Source organism: Procambarus clarkii, chromosome 81 (genome assembly GCF_040958095.1).
Source record: "Procambarus clarkii isolate CNS0578487 chromosome 81, FALCON_Pclarkii_2.0, whole genome shotgun sequence".
In the NCBI taxonomy this organism is placed as follows: domain Eukaryota; kingdom Metazoa; phylum Arthropoda; class Malacostraca; order Decapoda; family Cambaridae; genus Procambarus; species Procambarus clarkii.
In genome coordinates this window covers 17,270,470-17,292,926 of record NC_091230.1, presented here as the reverse complement: position 1 = coordinate 17,292,926, position 22,457 = coordinate 17,270,470, and the positions used below count along the sequence as shown (strand labels likewise).

General features: G+C 41.7%; 1 protein-coding gene across 1 annotated transcript in view; it reads right to left on the bottom strand.

The window, feature by feature from the left end:
- The window catches only part of LOC123773147 (heparan sulfate 2-O-sulfotransferase pipe), a 37,197-nt gene extending 18,561 nt beyond the window's left edge, over nucleotides 1-18,636 (bottom strand). The window contains exon 1 of the mRNA XM_045766659.2: nucleotides 18,381-18,636. Coding sequence (XP_045622615.1) covers nucleotides 18,381-18,433 — 53 coding nt within the window. The 5' untranslated portion in view covers nucleotides 18,434-18,636. The remainder of the gene's footprint in view (nucleotides 1-18,380) is intronic.
- Nucleotides 18,637-22,457: the final 3,821 nt, after the last annotated feature.

Sequence of the window (22,457 nt, the reverse complement as noted above, 5' to 3'; positions counted from 1 at the left end):
CGGCCGGTCCTCAACTCACGGCTAGGCTTTCACTCGGCCATTTCCAGCTGACGTATTTGCCAGTTAAGATAACATTAGTCGGTTTGTTGACTTCTACACCCGAAGCTCGGCCTGGAGCCAGGGTTGTCTTCTGGTAACTTTAATCTGAAATGGTGTTGCTTGGAGCGTCTCACCTGACTAAGTACTTCCTGTAGGAACCTGTCCAACTGCCTCTTTAAACACCTTCATTTGTGTTCCGGCAATATATATATTTTTTTCAGATTTTCATTCACATTAGTGCCAAATGATAAGGATCTTGTTTTGTTCGTTTCAATTTTGTGTAGTTTGATTTTCATTATTTGACATTATTTTAATCAACTTATAATCCTTATAATCCACAACCATAATCCTAGAGATGTGACCGAGCATCAGGGAGCCGGTACATGTATGGTGTACATACACCATACATACATACAAAGAATACACGCCAGTTGATAATGAGTTGTGTGAGGACACTGGCATCATGGCTAACCCAACTAGGACCACAGATCAACAACATTCGTGTATATTCTTATCTACAGTCGTGTATGTATATATTCCTATTTACGGTCGTTTCTAGTACATATTCTTATTTACGGTCGTTTCTAGTACATATTCTTATCGACAGTCAATATTTTGATCTACAGTCGTGTGTGTATATCCTTATCGACAGTTAAGTGTATATATTCGCACGTGAGTGTATATTTTGATCTACAGTCGTGTGTGTATATTCTTATCTACAGCCATGTGTGTATATTCACATATACAGTCGAATATTTATATTCTTATCTAAAGTCGGATATGTATTCTTATCTAGATTTGTATATATATTCTTACCTATAGCTTTGTGCATATATATACTTATCTAGACATGTGTTTCTCCTCTTCAGTTGTGTGTGTGTGTAGATTTTTCAGTTCGTCGTGTATATATTTCATATCTAAAGTAGTCTGTATATATTCATACATACATTCATGTGTATATTTCTCATTTAGAATTATGTTTGTATATTTATCATCTACAGTTGTGTTTGTATACATCTCAACAACAGTAGTGTGTATGTGCTATCAATCTGCTGTATGGTTCTATTAATCTTGTTTAATTACCAATCAAGCTGTCAATGTAATCAATCAGAGCTTTAATATACCAATGTGCTTTAATATACTTACTAATCTCTCTCATCTCATTTTTTTTCTTGCGATGTATTTGCTTTCATTTTATTAATTCTGCTAGAATATACCTACTTAAAATTATCTGTTAGATTAAGGACGTGCCCGAAACGCTGCGCGTACTAGTGGCTTTACAAGATTGTAAATACTATGCTATGTATTCTCACAAACCCAATGTACCTTCTTGTATATAAATAAATAAATACAATAAATAGTGTGTGTAAATGTGCGTATTACTTATCTAGAGTGATGTATATATATATATATGTCCCGTGACGACTTGGAACTTCAAGTTTCAGCCCCGCTCTTGTGCCAGGTAAGTCCATCACGGGCTCACCATAGCCCGTGCTACTGGGAACTCAGTAGGTGAATCTTAAACAACGTCAACTTGGAGCTTGCAGTATATGGGTGTTGAGGTTGTGAGGTCAACTCCGTCAGGCGCTCGCTCGCGTACCGTTAGACACCGCTGGAGAGGTTGCCAGCGGTCCCCTTATACCTCCTGCGGCTAACGGTGTACGCGTCTGTCTGCGTGCCACACTATACATGCCATATAATAACTCCTATACTTGAAATGACGATATATATTTGTATATCGACATATATAAAATACTATATATTGTATCATCTAATACTCAATATTATTGGCCGGGTGAATAGTGTAAATGACTAATACTGCTTAACCGTTCCGGGACTGTTATTCTATTTAGAGCAACAGTCCAATTACGATAACAATATTACATCGCATTTTGACGTATAAATCGCCCAAACAGGCTAAGAACTGATGTATTTAAAATCATCACAGCTCGCAAAATTGACGTGATGTCCCGTCTTCTATTGGTGGGTCCTCGGTTAGGTTAGGTTGGGGCAATTTAGTACATCAGTTTCGTGACGTTGTGAATGCTCGAGAGGACGGGCTGGATGATTGATTGATTGATGAAGATTAAGCCACCCAACAGGTGGCACGGGCATGAATAGCCCGTAAGTGGTGGCCCTTTTGAGCCATTACCAGTATCATTAGCTGATACTGGAGATCTGTGGAGGTGCGACTGCACCCTGCGTGACGGGAGATGTCTCCCGTGGGGCTGGATGATAAATGAATGACCTTAATATACTGTCACCTACCTGCCTAGATCCCCTCCGCTGCGCTCTAGTGAAGCCCGCCCACTCTGGTCTAACTGTTACGTCATCTACTTTTTGTCTCCGATGATGATACGTTTCTTACTTGTTTCCACGAGCTTAGTGTTTTTGTGACGGTGTGACTTGCTCTTTGTTCCTTGTGGACGAGTCTGTTTAGTTCATTTGGTATGCAGCTCATACTCGTCCTCCCTACCACTTGGACTGGACGGTAGTTTTAGTCAGAGGCACATAATGGGCTCAGGGACTGAACCCCACAATTCATTTAGCTAAGCAAGTTACAATCTTGATGAGCTAGTTACAAAATTCAGTATAAGTCGTCACATCAACAACGGGTTCGAGATCGACCACAAGTACAGTTTCCAAGTTAAGCAACTGACATATGTGGAGAGCTAGTGTCACAATTGATATGTTTGTCCTGTACGGTAGAGCGACGGTCTCGCTTCATGCAGGTCGACGTTCAATCCCCGACCGTCCAAGTGGTTGGGCACCGTTCCTTACCCCCCCCCTCGCTCGTCCCATGCCAAATCCTTATCCTGACCCCCTTCGCAGCTCTATATAATCGTAATGGCTTGGCGCTTTACCGCTGATAATTCCTTCCTTCCTTCATACTCGTCCTGTGAGCGGTAGTGGAAGACTACACATAACAATGATATAACTTAATACTGTTAGATTTGTCACATTCATTTAGTGTACCGGTTTTATTGCTGTTCTTCATGTATCAGAACTAACTTTACAATTTTAAGAATCTTTCAACAACTATAATTGAGTGCTAGGCTTTATTAACGAATCCTGGGTTAGGCTTTGTAGCCTGTCGCAGCAATGCTATCTTAGCCCATAGGTGGCAGTTGGAGGTCTCATTAAGAACAGGAAAGCTTCATCTACCACAGGCATGAGGGGTCCTTACCTGGCATAGCCAGTTTTAATGTCAGTAACGCTTTTTACATTCTCGTTATTACAATTCCTAATGATCTAAGATATTTTTAATATTTATCGCATGATGTCTCACCCTTTAATTTTATATTATTGTCGAACATTTTCATAACATCTAGTTTGTTAAATTTTGTTTACCGGTGACTCCTACGATAACTTGAATGGATTTTCAGTAGAGTTCGCAGTTTTTTTTCAGTGCTTCGTAACATTACATCTGAAAGACGGGAGTGGGAAGTGAGTGATAGGAAAGGTGGATGTGAGGAGATTGGGATACAGAGTAGGAGAGTGAAGAGATGGGGAGGGGGAATTGGGAGAGGTGTAGATAGAGGGGGGGAGGAGGTTGTTGTTGTTGTTATTAAAGATTCGCTACCTGGAACAATAAGCTCCAAGTAGCACGGGCTATGGTGATCCCGTAGGGGGAGGAGGGATAAGGGAAGATTGAGAGGAGAACTGCGCACCGCTCCTGTGCCAGGTAAGTCCACTACGGGCTCACCATAGCCCGTGCTACTTGCCCCGCTCCTGTGCCAGGTAAGTTACGGGCTCACCATAGCCCGTGCTACTTGGAACTTGTTCCGAGTAGCTGAATCTATAATAACAACAACAACAACAACGAGGAGAACTGGGAGAGAGAAGATGGAGGGGAGGGGGAGAGAGACCCGGGGGGGGGGGGCAGCCGGGTACACCATCTTGTCTTAACATAAATGTCAGTAATTTACTGTTACCGCATGCATTATTCATATTACGTATCTTTGCAGTGCAGTTATAAAGTCTATCTGCGCACACACCCTTTGCAACAGATTTTTAATCTACTATACAGTTATTATAATGCGACTCATAAAATACAAGTCCACATGAGGGTAGCAGACTTAAAAACAGACTGTGTAGTGTACCAGACTTACTTCAAAATTATGAGGTAGTTAAATTCAATTACGGGATGGAACAACCTTTATTGATTTGATATTGAGCTTAAGATCTACCAACCACTGTTGAGTTATTAATTAATTAAGGCCACCATACATGCTTACAGGCCATTCAGCAAGTATATTTTAGCAGCTTACACAGCTCGGGACTTAAAATACTCGGTGTATATATAGATAAGCTGGGTACACTTCTACAAATATCTAGCGCCTGGGATGGCTTTACATATAGAAAAACTAACCCACAGGGTGAGTAGTGAAAAGGGGCCGGAAGAATAGATTGTGAAGAGAAGTTGATAAGTGTGAGAGATAATGTCAGCTGTTCGTCACTTGATCGCGGCACCACAGCGCCTTTGATGCAATAAGTGTTGTATTATACAACAAAGCAATTTACATACACACTGAAAGTGGATCATGATAATTAAGAGACAATACTTAAATTGATCTTCCATGCAAGACAAGATAACAACCACCCAACCAGTGTTAAAGTGTAAAAAAAATAATTGTTTTAGTTATGAAAACTGGAGAGATATGATAAGTGTGGATTTTTAGCAGTAGAGCGACTCTAGAGACAATTAGTCTCCGTGGTGTAGTGGTAAGACACTCGCCTGGCGTTCCGCGAGCGCTATGTCATGGGTTCGTATCCTGGCCGGGGAGGATTTACTGGGCCCAATTCCTTAACTGTAGCCTCTGTTTAACGCAACAGTAAAATGTGTACTTGGATGAAAAAACGATTCTTCGCGGCGGGGATCGTATTCCAGGGACCTGCCCGAAACGCTACGCGTACTAGTGGCTGTACAAGAATGTAACAACTCTTGTATATATCTAAAAAAACTGAGGTGTAGTGCGTCCGTCCGTGCTGATGGCCGACCGCGATGTGCAGCCTCGCCCGCTGGCGTTCCTCACGGTCTCGTGACCCATATATTCTCTAGCCTAGACCCACCCACGCCTCTCTTGTTATACGTATATTATGGCTTCTGTTTATATTATTCTCTTATATTATTTCTGGACGTGGACTTCCGAGTCCACGTCCTCAGTTCGCAGTCAATGGACCCGAGATCAATCCCCAGGCAGGACAGAAAGGATTGGGTAAATTTCCTTTCATTTTTATTTATTTATTTATTTATATATATACAAGAAGGTACATTGGGATTGTGAGGATACATAGGATAGTAATTACAATCTTGTAAAGCCACTAGTACGCGCAGCGTTTCGGGCAGGTCCTTAATCTAAGAAAATTTTAAGTAGGTAAATACTTGCAAAATTTATATAAATGATAAGTTACATAGCAAGAAAAAAAATAAAAGATAAGAGAAAAATTGCAGGTATATTAAAGCACGTAGAAATAAATGTCAAATAAATTTGATGTCTATTCACCTAGAAGTTAAACAGGTGCCCCTGGAGTTAGGCAACTGTTGTGGGTTGTGTTCTGGGGAAGGTCAGTAGTTGACCTTAGGGGACCTTGATGAACCCAAGTACAGAATTCCTTTCCCCGACAACAGGAATTTTAGTATTTGAACGAAAACCCATTTTATTTTTCATGTAAAACACCTGATTATATATAGTATCGCTAAAACTGTACCAGTATAATTGTGTATGAAAATGCTAAGTCTGTTATCGAGGAAAACAAGATAAAAATTTTAACCTCGGGTTTAATCTCGAAAAAGTAAGTTGAAGGAAGCTTAATACGAGACAAGGAACACACGAAGCCTAACAAAATGAATTCTTCAGCATCAAAATAAAATAATCATCTAATTGATTAACTGGTATAATATTACTAGCTTGGAACACATTTCAAATTTATGTTTACAACATCAGAACATTGCAGTTACATACACGAGCCAAATAAACAAAACTTCCCCTACAAGGAGGACACTGAAGGCTTGGTACCCCTGACGCTCACCTTGGTACCCCTGACGCTCACACCTTATAACAAGAATACTAAGACTCCCAACCTATCGAGATTACCTATCGGGGACCTAATACACAAGCACCCACTTTACCACCAGAATAGATAAGATGACTTGGAATCCAAACACCCACCTCACCACGAAACTACTCAGGACCTTTTGGCTTGGTGATGGCCTATCACCCGTGGGAATCTTATTAAAGCCATCCCATGAGCTTACTGATCACTTAGCAAGGATACTTTGGCCATGAACATGATCCTACTGAGCAGGTCACAATGTGAAAAATGTGCCCACTTCTTAGTAATATCTATATTCAAAATTTGCTCCGTGGGGCATATAGACTGGAAGTTAAATGAATGGGTTGGAGAATATACAAGGTGAAAGCCTGTTTCACTAGCTGGCTGTAGCACGAAACAACGAGCAGTGTTCCACAAGCTGGCTGTGGCACGGAACAACGAGCAGTGCTTCAGCATTACCAAGACACACAGGAACTGTATAGAGAGGCTACCGTGGGAGCATTACGTGACCACACTTGGAGAAGGGCGCGCGTAGCCCGCTGGTTCCCAAGCCCAGGAGCCGTGGACGTAGCACCAGAAGACATATGCTGAGAGACCGCGATACAAGCTCCCCCCCTGGAAAAAACAAAAATCCTCAAGAATAATGAAAGACCATTTGACAGGCCGCCGGCTTCCTGTCTCTGTTGATACTACTAAGGGATGGTGGACCTCAGGTAAATTTAGGTAACTTACAAGAGGAACAGTTTACATTGTACTTGTTTTCTGGTAAAGTTGGAAAAAGGATTTTTGGATTTAGCTTTACATTTTTGGCTACCCCCCTGTAAACACACAGCGTAACGGTCCTTATTGTTACCTTATTAAAACTTGTTACAAAGCTGTTACAGCTTGTTATGACGTGTTAGAAAGTTGATACTACTTGCTAGATACGTGTTGCTACTTGTTAGGTTTTACAAGTTTTTCGAACGTTGTAGCAACGTTGTAGTTTCGTCGTGTTTGACGGGACATGGCTTCATAGGCTCCTTTGGAATCTTACTTCCTGTTTAACGTTTTCTTTCATGCCCCACAAACGGGCTTGCATCCATTAACAGACACTCCAACCAATTGGGCTGGACGATAGAGCGACGGTCTCGCTTCATGCAGGTCGGCGTTCAATCCATGACTATCCAAGTGGTTGGGCACCATTCCATCCCCCCGTCCCATCCCAAATCCTTATCCTGACCCCTTCCAAGTGCTACATAAGTCGTAATGGCTTGGTGCTTTCAACCCGAGGCTAACCATAGCCCGTGCTTCTTGCCCCGCTCCTGTGCCAGGTAAGTTACGGGCTCACCATAGCCCGTGCTACTTGGAACTTGTTCCGAGTAGCTTAATCTATAACAACAACATGGTGCTTTCCCTGACAATTCCCTCCCTGCCATTAACAGACAAAATATTGGCCGTGCTGTCAGTTGCATGGCTATTCTCTGCCCCAGGGAAACACACCCTCATCCTGTTACGTACATCCCTTGCAATGTTGTTCAGCTCATTTAGGATGTACCCCGCACCCGTCCTGTGAGTTGTGGTGGAAAATGTTACAGGAGCACATAATAGGCTTCGGAACTGAACCTCAACATTTGTTTTGCTAAGCAAGTTACAGCACTGATGAGCTAGTTACATAATTTATTACCGTAAAGAGTATCAAACCGACATGTGGCCTCAAGAGAGCCTAACATAAAGAGTGAGAGTTTGTTAGCCGAGCTAATTACATACAATTGTTATTTGCCTATCACGCACTCCTCACCCATCCAGTGGGCGCCGGGGGAAAGGTTACAATCACCTCCGCGCACTCTACCTACAGTTAGAAAACTGCTGATAATTGGATCAAATTTATGGTGGATCACTTTCAATTAAATACTTAACCATCACAAATGTTTAAAAAAATTTGATCTCTCAATTCGTTTATTTTTTTCGCACTCCATCACACGCAGGGTGTTCGAATAATGTTCTGATAGTTTACATTTGGTGAGGTCTACATCAACAAATGCAAACTCCCTAAGATACTCATAACCGAGTCTAAGCCGAGCAGTAGTGACATCTAGGAGTCTGCTGATTTTATGAGATAATTCATATATGAATATGTGGCTCCTCTTGCATAACAATATGATGATATAACTGCTAGTGTTGACTTCACTTTGTCTTGGATTTACAAGGTTATTTGTTGACGTTTTTTATGTATTAGTTGGATTGCTTATAGGCAATCCAATGTTATAGCCAATTCCTTCTTTCAAGGCAGATTGATTGGCTAACTCATCAGTTCTGTCATGTATTCAGAAGGCAACATGAAATGGATTATGTTATCATTAATAATTCTGTTGTATCTGTGTCTAGATTCACACAAGAGCATCTTACAGTTTTGTCTTAAAGAGTTGGGCGCAGTTAAGGATGATAAAAGAATCACAATTAACATATCCGGAACAAGTGCTTCACTGACGAATTTTGTTCGAACCACAACGCTGCAAATGCTTCACCCACGTACTACAAATACAAATAATCGCCAACAGAACCTAAACACCTAACCTAACCAAAGCTTAAATATGCACAATATGCTAATATATAACAATATAAATTAATATTTGAGAAAATACCTATTTTGAAGAATGAACAGCATGTTAAAATTGATGAATGCCGCTTTGGAGTCGACCGCTGGATGGAATGGACTTGGTCTGAGGACGGGTTAGAATACAGTACTCAGGGACGCTGTAACTCAGTCATTGCTCCAAGCTTTGATGCTGTGTGCTAGACCAACAGATGTCAAGTGACAGGACGCAGTAACGTCAAGAATTAACGAAAATATTTTTGCTCATAATTGAATGCCCGTACTGTACAAGTTACAAAAAATAACTACAAAACTTACCACCATCTTGGCAGAAAATTATTCTAGATACAGGACATGACACATACATGTGTGTGTTCGATACATGACACATACATACGCTCCCCCTCCCCGATTTACCCACCAGGACACTTATTAGATATAAAAACTTTATACTCGGCTAAAAACTAATTTAAGTGCCCATGAACACACAGAAAGCCCCACACAAACTATGCACAGTGACGGATCTCTAACACAACTGAAATTAAACTGCGTGAATAACTGAGCATCCACCTTACAAGTCATGCCGAAAACGCGGCGAGTAATTAGTGACTTCACAATATATAAAAATACTCTACTTACCAAGTAACTTGTAATTTAATCCTCTGTAGATCTCATGATAATAATAATATTAGAAATTGAGCTGTAGTATTCTCGTAGTGCTCAAGAAAATTGAAAACACTACAGTGGAAAGCTTAACCATCTCCGACTCCATGTGGTCAACAGTTTACACCCAAAATGGAGAATGCAGAGCCCCCCTGACATCTGACGTCACGTGACGTCGCTGCTCGCTAAGACATTATAACTTTCAACGCCAAGTTTCTCTGCCTGAAGCGACCTGGCCGTCCAGCTGGCCACACCCAGCTGGACGGCCTCCGTCTGGCCAGCTGGACGGCCTCCGTCTGGCCAGCTGGACGGCCTCCGTCTGGCCAGCTGGACGGCCTCCGTCTGGCCACCTGGACGGCCTCCGTCTGGCCAGCTGGACGGCCTCCGTCTGGCCAGCTGGACGGCCTCCGTCTGGCCAGCTGGACGGCCTCCGTCTGGCCAGCTGGACGGCCTCCGTCTGGCCAGCTGGACGGCCTCCGTCTGGCCAGCTGGACGGCCTCCGTCTGGCCAGCTGGACGGCCTCCGTCTGGCCAGCTGGACGGCCTCCGTCTGGCCAGCTGGACGGCCTCCGTCTGGCCACCTGGACGGCCTCCATGTTCACGGTGGTGCGTGTGGCCAGCTGGACGGCCTCCGTCTGGCCAGCTGGACGGCCTCCGTCTGGCCAGCTGGACGGCCTCCGTCTGGCCAGCTGGACGGCCTCCGTCTGGCCACCTGGACGGCCTCCATGTTCACGGTGGTGCGTGTGGCCAGCTGGACGGCCTCCGTCTGGCCAGCTGGACGGCCTCCATGTTCACGGTGGTGCGTGTGACCATCTTGACAGCCAACCTGACCACGTGGGATCGTCACTGCACGGTACACAAGCCCATCATTGGGGTGGTAGTGTCGTCATAACTGCCGGTCGTCGCGGGTTTCGGTCACAGTTAAATGCTTTGTTCTGCCAACTTTTCCTCTCCGTCCTTATAGATAGCTGAAGCCAACATTAATGTGTGCTTATAGTGTAAGGTTATTCTAGCTAATGAATCGTATTCTGTAGTCTGGTACTCTCAAGGTAACCTGATGGAGCGGAGAGTATGTGAAGTGTCTCTCTTGTCGTATGATACCAATCTTCTATGATAATTACCCAGTCTGTAATTGAACACGTGATTTAACTGCTGTTTCTGCATCAACTATTTTAAATTGACACAAATTTGAGTAACGCCGAAAGTTGTCATGAGCCAGATTGTGTTACTGGGCTGGGCAGCTGCCCCCTCCCCTAGTCCAACCGCGGAATAGTGACTATAAGCAATAAGTCATATATGTGCTGTCTTGTGCGAGAGCAGGTTGCAACGTTAGCCTGAGTCTCTACACCCTCCTGGACCCCTCCCCCCCCCCCAATCCTCTTCCCTGCTCCTCCTCCTCCTTCCCCTCTCCTCTTCCTCCTCCCTCCTCCTCCTACCCACCTCTTCCTCCTCCTCCTACCCACCTCCTCTTCCTCTGACACACGAGCACAACAATCAGACGTGCTAACAGGTGCTCTTTGCTTGCTCCGTAGCATACATTAGTTGTCTCACGTGAACCTCACACTCGCCTGGCTCCTCCCATCATCTGTTCACCTACTCTATTGTTTCTCGTAAATGTTCACCTAAACTGTTGTTTCTCGTAAATGTTCACCTAAACTGTTGTTTCTCGTAAATGTTCACCTAAACTGTTGTTTCTCGTAAATGCTCACCTAAACTGTTGTTTCTCGTAAATGCTCACCTAAACTGTTGTTTCTCGTAAATGCTCACCTAAACTGTTGTTTCTCGTAAATGCTCACCTAAACTGTTGTTTCTCGTAAATGCTTACCTAGCACTAATCCCCCAGAGGAAAGTTTGAAGCACGACAAGGAGAAAGTAAGAGAAATCTTCTGAAAATTCTGTCATTGTCAAAAAATATATAAATATAAAGCATATCTATGAATCGTGTGAATATCTGCGAGAGAAAAATACTTCTGACTTTCTGACTGATGTTAAGTAGAGCACCTAACTGCAGGTTAGGCGCTCTACCTCCCTACAGCTCATCAACCTTTCCTCCTTCAAAGACCGTCGCTTTTCGATCGTATGCGTTACAAAAGGCCAAAAATTGTCGTACTGAAAAAGGGAAGCGGCTCGCGAAAGTGACGTACTCTCCCGTTTTCTGTTCTGGGTCCTCTGGTAGGTTAGGAGAGGACACTTTAAATTGGCTGTTTTCTTGACGATGGGAAACCTTAGGAGAACGGGCTGCATATTAAGGTTTACCCTAACTAGTTTTCCCTGGAACACCATCTGACATTTGGTGTACATCCACGCCCACTCAGAGATTGCAACGTTTCACTTATATATTTATATTTTTTATGGCTGGTAAAATGTATTAATAACAAATGAATATAGGTCAGTATTTTATTAAATAAAGGTAAAACAAAAAGTAACCGACCAAATCGTCGGCTAATGTCCTTAATATCCTCATTAATCCCAAATATAATCCTACTGACACTTAGCGCTCATTCTGGTGAACATCGTATTGCTCAGAAAGGATTTGTCTTTGTCCTTTAAGCTTTTGTTTGGCAAGGTATTAGTGAGAAGCGACACGAGGATTCATTTGGACCTGACAAACGCAATTTTAACGGTCAGCACGAGTAATCCAATGAAGGAAAACCATCATCACTGTTTCTGTGTAATTGTAGAATTCGTACCAGTATCCGTTACTGTTAGTTTGCCGTTGAAGTAATCGGTCCCATCTGCCGGTTCAATAACGGGTCCCAGCTGGCATCCGTTGGCGCGAGTCTCTGCCCGTTCAATAACGGGTCCCAGCAACATGTGTGACATGAGGATGATGTTTACACTGCACTCGGAGCAGTCAGTTCTTAATTGCACACTAGTTTCTCTGTCAGCTATCTCACCCTGTCAGAGTAAAAGAGACAAATGCATGTGTGTATATATATGTATGTATGTATGTATATGTGTGTGTATGTATGTGTATAAAGTATATGTCGAAGCTGATCAGAGTTACGTTTCGCCTTTGTAAATGCACATTAATGACACTATGTAAAAGACACATCGAACACTTCATGTAACATACATAAATCTGTGTATCTATGTATTTACATATGTAGCTTAGCCTAGCATTTTAAAAGCACTACAATCACCTTCTGTGGTTGATTGCTCAATAAATCCCTGAAATGTATGTTTGACAAATCTCTCACCCTGTCCATGGAGGACAGAAGAAAATGTATATATGTGGTTAGCATTGTTAATGGGTGGCCACGTTTGTGTTAGAAAATAATAATAAAAAAGAAAGTTGCGCGAGGCTTCTCTCACGGCTGCTCACGCCCACATATAATTAATTCATCCTGTGATATGAGGATTTTATTTAGCATGACATGACAAACTATGTAACCCTTTATATAGTCTAAAGGAGATGCATAAATGCAAATGTTCCTAAATACTTCATACCCTAGATCTCGGATAAATTCAGTTGTATTTCACTTAAATATAAATGCAATGTACGTTCAGTAAATTTATTGAATGTTTGTATATATATTGTTTTTAATTTATCATAAATTTTGTAAATAATGATGAGAATCGAAGCTCAATATATATATATATATATATATATATATATATATATATATATATATATATATATATATATATATATATATATATATATATATATATATCTTGACTATTTTGAATAAATACCTCATTAAAGGTAATGTATGACATTTATACATTACCAATTTAGAATGAAAATTAAGGTATCTGTAACTTCCATATATTGGGTAAATTGTAATATCGATGAACACATTACCATATGTATGAACATATTACCATACGTATAAACATATTACCATACGTATGAAATAACAATATGAATTATAGACTGTGACAGACACCAAACCATCCTCAAACTGTGCTTATCTTAGCTACGACCGACTCCAAAGGTGCACTTGTAATCTCCCTGTACTGTGCAATAAAAATTCCTATCTATTCAATTGTAAATTAATACAATTTTGTGCACAGTTAGATGAAGGTTAGGACGGGTTGTGTTCTCTTTCTGTTTGCAATTATTTATATTTACAGTATGTGGGGTAAAGCATTTTGTGAGATTCACTTCGAAGAGTCAGAATGAGCGAAGTCATATTCGATAATAGTTTGAAAGTAATTACTTCATAATTGACAAAAATAATGCGTTTTGTATTTCCTGATCACATAAATTAATAGCACCATTCCAACTTTCCTAATGTGAATGACAAGATATAAATACAGGCTGCGGTTCTGTTTATTAATACCGAAATAGCCTCCAAGAACAGTCTCTTGGATATACAGTATATATATATATATATATATATATATATATATATATATATATATATATATATATATATATATATATATATATATAGGATATTAAACCTTGATGGCTTTACAGGTGTGGCGGTGGCAGACATTAAGAGAAGCTCCGAAAAGCCTCATTCACATTACAGTCGTTAGCGACATGCTAATGAGCATGTAAATATACTTCTGATTGTCTTAAAGGCTTCCTGAGAATATTAACGCAGCATTATTCTTCAATTTATAAGAAGCAGGATCACAAATGCTTCAAATAATCACAAATAAGGTAGAAGAACCTCCATATTCCGCTCATGCCCCACCTATATTATCAAATATCGAAGAAGCAATGATGCTAGGTCATATTAATAGTTTCCTACAGAGAACATTTTAAACTTGGAATATAGATGAATGTTCTTGCTCAAGATGGAAGTAATTATCTCTACACGTGTGACTCCCCCCTATACGCTAGTGTATTTTAGATGCTGAGAATTAAAGCGGTTAGCAAGACAAATTACTAGACGTTTGCCAATACAAAGAATGGTGTTTATCCTTATCATAAATTGTTAGGTATACTGTTATGTTCTACAGTGATACGTAGTGTCATGCGGTAATACTATTTCAAGTGATGAGGTCTTCTAGTGATATACGCAAAGGGTACTGTTAATCTTAGAGTATTGACCTCTTAGAGTCAGGACGCCGCTGCCCTCCTTGTATCTGGCCTTCGAAGGGTTTTAATAATATATCATTGTATATGTACTCACAAGGACACCTATAAATTAAATGGTGTAGTAATTAATGCATTACTGCTAGATAGGAATAGTATTGACAATAAGTTTCGGTTTAATGTTGGGCTATCAACCACTGGAGGGTTATTAGGGCCACAACGACTACTGATCTGGTATTGGCTATCAGATGAGGACTCACCGATATCAAGTGAGGACTCGCAGCCGCAGATATCGTATTGGGTATCAGATGTCTGAAGTCCGATGTCCAAAGAGTTTGGAAAGGTTGGGGAGAGGAAGATAGATGTGATGAAATTATTGAAGAGGGTTTGGATGGTGAAGGAGGAGGTTTGAAAGTTAGGTGGCTTGTCCACCATGGGTTGGCATCAAGTATATATGAGTGGAGCTTGTCGTTATTAATTAAGTTCTTTCGTGGCAGGGGGCTTGTGGTCTAACGGTTGGTCTTCACGTTATCAGATGGTATCAGATGAGGACACCGATATCAGGTGAGTACTCACAACCACAGATCCGGTATCAGGTATCCAAACTATATCAAGATGTAAACAAAGAGAACGGGAAACGTAAAGCGGTAATGTGGGATATGTGGGTGGGGTTTGGGATAGGAGTGCTGAGGGTTCGAGTGGCTGGCTTTGGGGAGGATGGGTAAGAGTTGGGATTAGGGAGGAAGAGAAGGGATGAAGGAAGCGAAGCGAGAGAGTGGGAAAGGGAAGATGGGAGGGAGGGGAATAAGGAGATGAAGAGGGTGGATGAGGATTGGAGAATGATGGGAGTAGAGAGAGAGAAGGGAGGGTGTAGCGGTCAGTGACACCACGGAGGACGTCTGCCTTCACTACCGCAGTCAACACACACATGAAGTCACTGTGATATTCAAGACTGCGACTCGCGCGTCATCCACATAGAAACTCGTATATGCCACTTTTAACAATTCACATCTCGAGAGGTAACAGCAGGAGGAAATGTGAGCTGTAATTGTATATATTACACACATGAGAGTAGTGGGGGAGGTGGAGATCCTGCGGGAGGGGCAGAACTCTCCCAATAATATCCAGCTAAGTATGGATCGCTCTGGACAAAAGAAAGTAACCTGCACGCAACAGGAATTCAAAGATATGTTCCATTCACACAACTTTCTCAGCACCAGACACAATGTAGCTTCCACCTTCACCCAGACCACTCTCCCCTATCTTGAGATTATCTTGAGATGATTTCGGGGCTTTAGTGTCCCCGCGGCCCGGTCCTCGACCAGGCCTCCACCCCCCAGGAAGCAGTCCGTGACAGCTGACTAACACCCAGGTACCTATTTTACTGCTAGGTAACAGGAGCATAGGGTGAAAGAAACTCTGCCCATTGTTTCTCTCCGGCGCCCGGGATCGAACCCGGGACCACAGGATCACAAGTCCAGCGTGCTGTCCGCTCGGCCGACCGGCTCCCCTACCTGCAACTACTCCCACAGGTTTGAGACATATGACTGTACAATCTGAACACCAACACTGTACAAGTGAACACCAACACTAAGAGAAGCGTAAGTCCCTACACTATACATGTTGCTTTATTGTTTAAGCTTCACTACCTGGAACACAAAGTTCCAAGTAGCACGGGCTATGGTGAGCCCGTAGTAAACCTACACTACAGTCCATCCTGGAAGTGGTGGGTAAGCGTCCAAACATTTGAACATGGCAGGGAGTATGTTCGAACATTTGAACATGACGGAGCGTGTTCGAACATTTGAACTCGACAGGGAGCGTGTCCGAACATTTGAACATGACGGAGTGTGTTCAAACATTTGAACATGACAGGGAGCGTGTTCGAACATATGAACACGGCAGGGAGTGTGTCCGAACATTTGAACATGGCAGGGAGTGTGTTCGAACATTTGAACACGGCAGGGAGTGTGTCCGAACATTTTAACACGCCAGGGAGTGTGTCCGGATATGTGTACATGACAGAGAGTGTGTCCGAACATTTGAACACGGCAGGGAGTGTGTCCGAACATTTGAACACGGCAGAGAGTGTGTCCGAACATTTTAACACGCCAGGGAGTGTGTCCGGACATGTGGACATGACAGAGAGTGTGTCCGAACATTTGAACATGGCAGCGAGTGTGTCCGAACATTTGAACACGGCAGAGAGTGTGTCCGAACATTTTAACACGCCAGGGAGTGTGTCCGGACATGTGGACATGACAGAGAGTGTGTCCGAACATTTGAACATGGCAGCGAGTGTGTCTTGTTTATTTCAAATATTTCATTTAAATAATCGCCGTCGTTTAGAAGAATGCTGCGTCAACTGCCCAACGAGACTAGGCGTCTGGCCAATGACCGCTGTCTCCAACCTGTATCAGTAATCTGTCATTACTGTCACTCACTTCTCCTCACCTTAGTTAGCTCCTCTCCCCTCTCCTTCCTTCAGTATCGCTTCTCCTCCCCTCTCTCTACTCTACAGTCTTGTTCTCCCTCCCCCTCTCTTATTTTCAGTCTTTCTCTTCCTCCCCCCAGTCTCGCTCTTCAATAACAGTCTTACCTTAACATGGTGTAACAGTAGCGTGAGTTACGGTAGCGTGCGGGAGTTATTAGGGCAGGTATGGGTAGAGGGGTATTAGGGTAGCGTGCGGGTGTCACCTTAGACGCCAGTAGAGAGCAGGTGTTAGGGTAGCGTACATGAATTGAAATAAGTTTATTGAGGTAAAATACACACAAAGGGATGAGGTAGCTCAAGCTATTCTCACCCCGTTCAGTACAACGTGTTAATACATACATATACACACATCACAAACAATAAACATATTACCGAACATTCTGAGAGATAAACATATACATTTTCCTCCTTTACACAAGTAGGTAGCGTACAGGTGTGGCGTGTAGCGTGTGGGTAGTGTTACAAGAGCGTTCGAGCACTTTAAGGCAGATAGCTAATCACTAGCGTCCCGAGATTATAAAAATCACCCCCCCCCCCCCCTTTCAGCAACTTTAGATCGACGGGCGGTTTTGCATGGTAAATCAATATAGTATTTGTATCACAACATAGTTTCAATAAACAATATAGCTTCGCATCTGTATGGGGACGTATTCTGATAATTGTAAGGGGACGCTTTCTGATAATTACAGTATAACCACGTTGTCAAATGTGAGTAATGAGCCATATCGGAGATCATAGTGTGTTGAGAATGACCGAGATGGTATTCAGAGCTCGAACCTGGGTGATATATGACTGTTGTCATTCTCATCGCTACAATTATCCATACGGACAAAGCCTCGTCGTTTGTCTTCCCAAGAGGTTGCGTGAAATCACGTCGTGGCCATTTTGCACCCGCAAGATAACGTAAGCTTTTAAGGGTTGACAGATGTTAATCTTCTTGTTTGAGGAGCTGTTCACTTGAGACAGTTAAGCAAGTCCCAGCTGTGTCTAGGTACAAGTGACAGGATGAACAACCCAGCGGGTTTTCTTCCAATTGGGAAGTGTTGTACATGCTGCTATGGTGGTATGTCCACTCACAAGATGAGTGGCGCTGCCCAATAAACTCGCCCCTCGGGGCAAAATTAAATTAAATTAAAATTAATCACGTCGTGGGGTTGCATATGGGATCCCTTGAAGTCTCCCGGGGAATGGCATTAAAAAGTTTGTTTAATGTTTTGGATACAACTCTATAGTTTCCATCTGTCTATTGCTCCTATAATACCTGTCTGCTGCTGGTAATGTGTGGCTTGCACTCTTAGTAAGGAGTCTTTTCTGCCTCTTCTATGTAATTTTCCGGGAACAATAATGTGCTAGTAATGGGAAACTTTAATCTGAAATTTGGCACGTTTTAGGATTGGATAAAACGGATCTTGTGAGTTTAAAGTAACTATACAACACATTTGTCAGGATTGAATGAGGTTGTAGTCTATATTTTACACACATTTTTATATATGTTTATATATAGCTTCTTTTGTACATTTGCTTACCACTTATTCTACCCAAGATGACATATACACTTACCTGGCTGGAATATATTGTCTCCACAGCCTTCCAATGGTCGTCATTGTTGGCATTAAACTCACTCTCCCACTGTAAAAACTGAACCTACCCAATCACTATGAACCACCACAAAATTTACGCTACGTTAGATCATAATTTAGCATTCATGTTCCAGGTGTATAATTTCAGTTTAAAGTTCTAAACTCAATTCTCTCACAAACTCCAGCGGGAGAGGAGCGACCACCTTCCCCCAAGTCTTGATGGCAACTGGCAGGCTCCCCCACCTTAACTGTCTCAACCGCTGCAAACACGTGAACACTCACCTGGCCACCGCGGTGTAGTACTCCTCTCTCGACTATTAGTAATAATAATCACTATAATACTACACATTTTTACAGCACAGGACGATTTAAGTTTAATTTTATAAAACATACAAATTTATTTTTTTATTATATTCTCTTATTAGATTTATAAATTAATTGGCAAGCCAGAATATGCTCGTTGAGTGGCCCCCGGACGCCTTGCAGTCTTCAAAAAAATTCAAATTCAAATTCAAATGTTTATTCAGGTAAAGTACATACATACAAGGAGTGATACAAACATTGATGGATTTATAGAGCTAGTACATACAATGCCTAAAGCCACTATTACGCAAAGCGTTTCGGGCGGGAAAAACACTAAAGACTAAAACTTAATACTAATTGAGATTAAAGTATAAATTGTGTTGAGAAAATAAAAAAATAAAAAAGGGGGGAACATGGCAGAATATGGAATATAGAATATCTTATATATTTACGATGTATATTGAGTTGTGATGCTTTCCGACATATCCTTTAAGTATTTATGCTTTTTCCAATGCATAGACAACGTGAAGTGATTAACTGAACAGCGCAGAAAACAAATTCTAAGCAACATGCACGAGCTACAGTCTCACTGATCAGAGAGCCTCGCATTTAACTGCTGGATAAAGTGTAATCTTGTCTCTGGGGATATAAATTTCAAAACCTGTTGTTATATAATTACCATATTTAAATGTTACACCTACAAATAAAAGGATAACGAGGAACTGTAAACAAAAGTTGGAGAGAGCACAACCTCCTTATCTTAAAGTACACACATACAGCTTGTGAGAGCCCTATAAGCTCTCACAAGCCTTGGTCTTGTGATCAAGAGACCCTTGGTCTTGTGATCAAGAGAGCCTTGGTCTTGTGCTTGGTCTTAAGAGAGCCTTGATCTTGTGCTTGGTCTTAAGAGAGCCTTGGTCTTGTGCTTGGTCTTAAGAGAGCCTTGGTCTTGTGCTTGGTCTTAAGAGAGCCTTGGTCTTGTGCTTGGTCTTAAGAGAGCCTTGGTCTTGTGCTTGGTCTTAAGAGAGCCTTGGTCTTGTGCTTGGTCTTAAGAGAGCCTTGGTCTTGTGATCAACGCATAAAAAGTAAGGTATTTAACAGACAAATTGGTAATCGCAAAGTGGACCACAAATACTAAAGACTGATAACATACCAATAGACTATGTCTTCACTTTTCAAATACCTTGGTGTTTCAGTCCCTTAATTGTACCTGAACTACTGTCAAAAAATTACATTAACAATGTTAAGTTAGGGCTCTTCGAACTGTAGTGGGATACAGCCCTCAATACGGTGTAAATATTAGAATAAAAAAATGTGTGCTTAGCATATATATTTGATCTGGTACCCTATCATGCTCTAGCCTTACTCCTACGTCATGGCAAAAGTATTGATAGACTAGAAAGCACTAAGCCTACTGTACTTAATGTCTAATGCGTATCCGTAGTCTGTTCAAGCTCAACAAGTCACAGTATAGAACAGAAAACATGAGATGATTGTTCACCCACAGGGTTATTAACCCATGGAACGGCCTACCCGCCGAAGCCGCAAACGTCAAAACACTACTGAATTTTAAAATCCAGCTTGAAAAAATCATCAGGCCAAATGGGGGTGGAGAAGTACCATTACAAGCCATCGACCTTCTGTCCTCGTGGAGGCCACCAAAGCATTACTAGCCCTCAGGTAAATATACACAGGCTTCCTGTTCTTGGCAAAACTAATTATTATTTCAGTGTATTGGGAGAGAAAAGGGGAGGGGGGAGGGATATACAAAGAATAGGAGGGATAAAAGGAGAGAGAATAGAAGGAAGGTATAAAAGGAGAGAGAAAAGGAGGAAGGGATAAAAGGAAAGAGAATAGGAGAAAGGGATTAAAGGAGATAGAATAGGAGGAAGGGAGGGAAAGAGAGAGAACAGGCGGGAGAGAGAACAAGTGGGAGGAAGACAACAAGCGGAAGAGTGAATGGGAAGGATGAAGAAAGAATGGGGAGGGAAAGAGTACAGGGGACCTTCAACAAGCCACCGGCTTCCTGTCCTCATCGAGAATAGCCACGATAAGGACAGGATTCCTCAAATCCTATGTATTGCATTCTATATAAATACATTGAATACAATGCAGAGAATTGAATACAATAGAATACAATATATAGAATTTAGTGAAAATTACCATCTGTTGTTCTGTTGCAATTTCTGCTGTAACTTTTACCATGTAATTATAATAATAATTCGTTGTTCGGGGACAGGTAGCCAGTGTGTGTTTATGCACGGTAGGCTTATATATTGAGATTCCCCTCTCCCCGAGGGGGAATTACTGATCCCCCTCCCCTTCTTAGGATGGAACAAGCCGACTAACTCCTGGGTACCTACTTGCTGCGAGGTGAACATGGTCATTAGGTGATAGGAAATGCGCCCAAGCATTTCTGTCCTGTCCGGGATTCGAACCCGGAATTCACGATTATGAGTCGAGAACAAACCATGACTGTACTACCGGGACCCTAATGATTGTTTATTTTTTTATTTTTATACTTCAGCCGATTCTTACGTTTGATCTCAATTAGTTTTAAAGCTTTAATTTTTAAGTTTTCCACATCATATGCCTGAGTTTAGTTTAGTTCATTTATTATGCACCTCATACCTATCCTGTGGGCGGTAGTGGAAAGGGTTGCAGAGGCACATAATGGGCTCAGGGACTGAACCCCACAATTCATTTAGCTAAGCAAGTTACAATCTTGATGAGCTAGTTACAAAATTCAATCCACATCGTCACATCAACAATGGGCTCGAGACCGACCACAAGTACAGTTTCTAATTTAAGCAACTGACATATGTGGAGAAGTAGTGTCATAATTGATATATTTATCCCACCGCCCTCCATCCAGTGGGCAGCGGTGGATAGGTTACAATCGCTCAATTACTACCTACAGTTAGCAAATCGGGGATATTTGGCCATCATGCCTGAAACTCTCTGCATATCAGTGGCTTTAGGCATAGTATAGTAATTGAAATCCCTTACCCAGAAATCCCATATTCTTATATCTCATTTTGTATGTATAAATAACTTAATAATAATAGTAGTTAGTATCCATCAGTCTCAGGAGACTATGGAGTTGCCCTCTGGTTGTTGGTCTGGAGTGGTCTCTCCAGGGCACAAAGCCACGGTAGGTACGTTACAGGCTCACAACCAACATTAAAAGTAGCATCCATGACCGAACTGATATGCACAAAGCATGTTGTACTTAATGTCTGCCTCTTATCAATGGTCTGTTCAAGCTCAACGTCACAATATAGAACTGAAAACAGAATATGATTTTCACCCACAGGGTTATTAACCCATGGAACCCAGGGTTCCCAATTAACCCATGAATATTAATAATAATAATATTATTACTAATAATAACAGATAAATAATAATAATAATAATAATAATAATATGTGGGTCGAGGTTGGCCCTATCATGGAGAGTATAGCTTGGCCACTATACCTTCCTTCATAAAGTTGGTGGATATGAAATTTGCCACTCAAAGTCCGTAGAGTTTAGCATTCGCTAGGTTCAAAATCAAATCAAAATCAAAATGTTTATTCATGTAAAAATACATACACAGAAGATGAGAGATGAGTTACAAACATAATGTTGGATTTATAGATAGAGCTAGTACATGCAATACCTAAAGCCACTAATACGCACAGTGTTTCAGGCAAGGCGCAAAAAAAAAAACTTAGACTAAAGCTTAATACTAATTGAGATTAAAGTATAAATT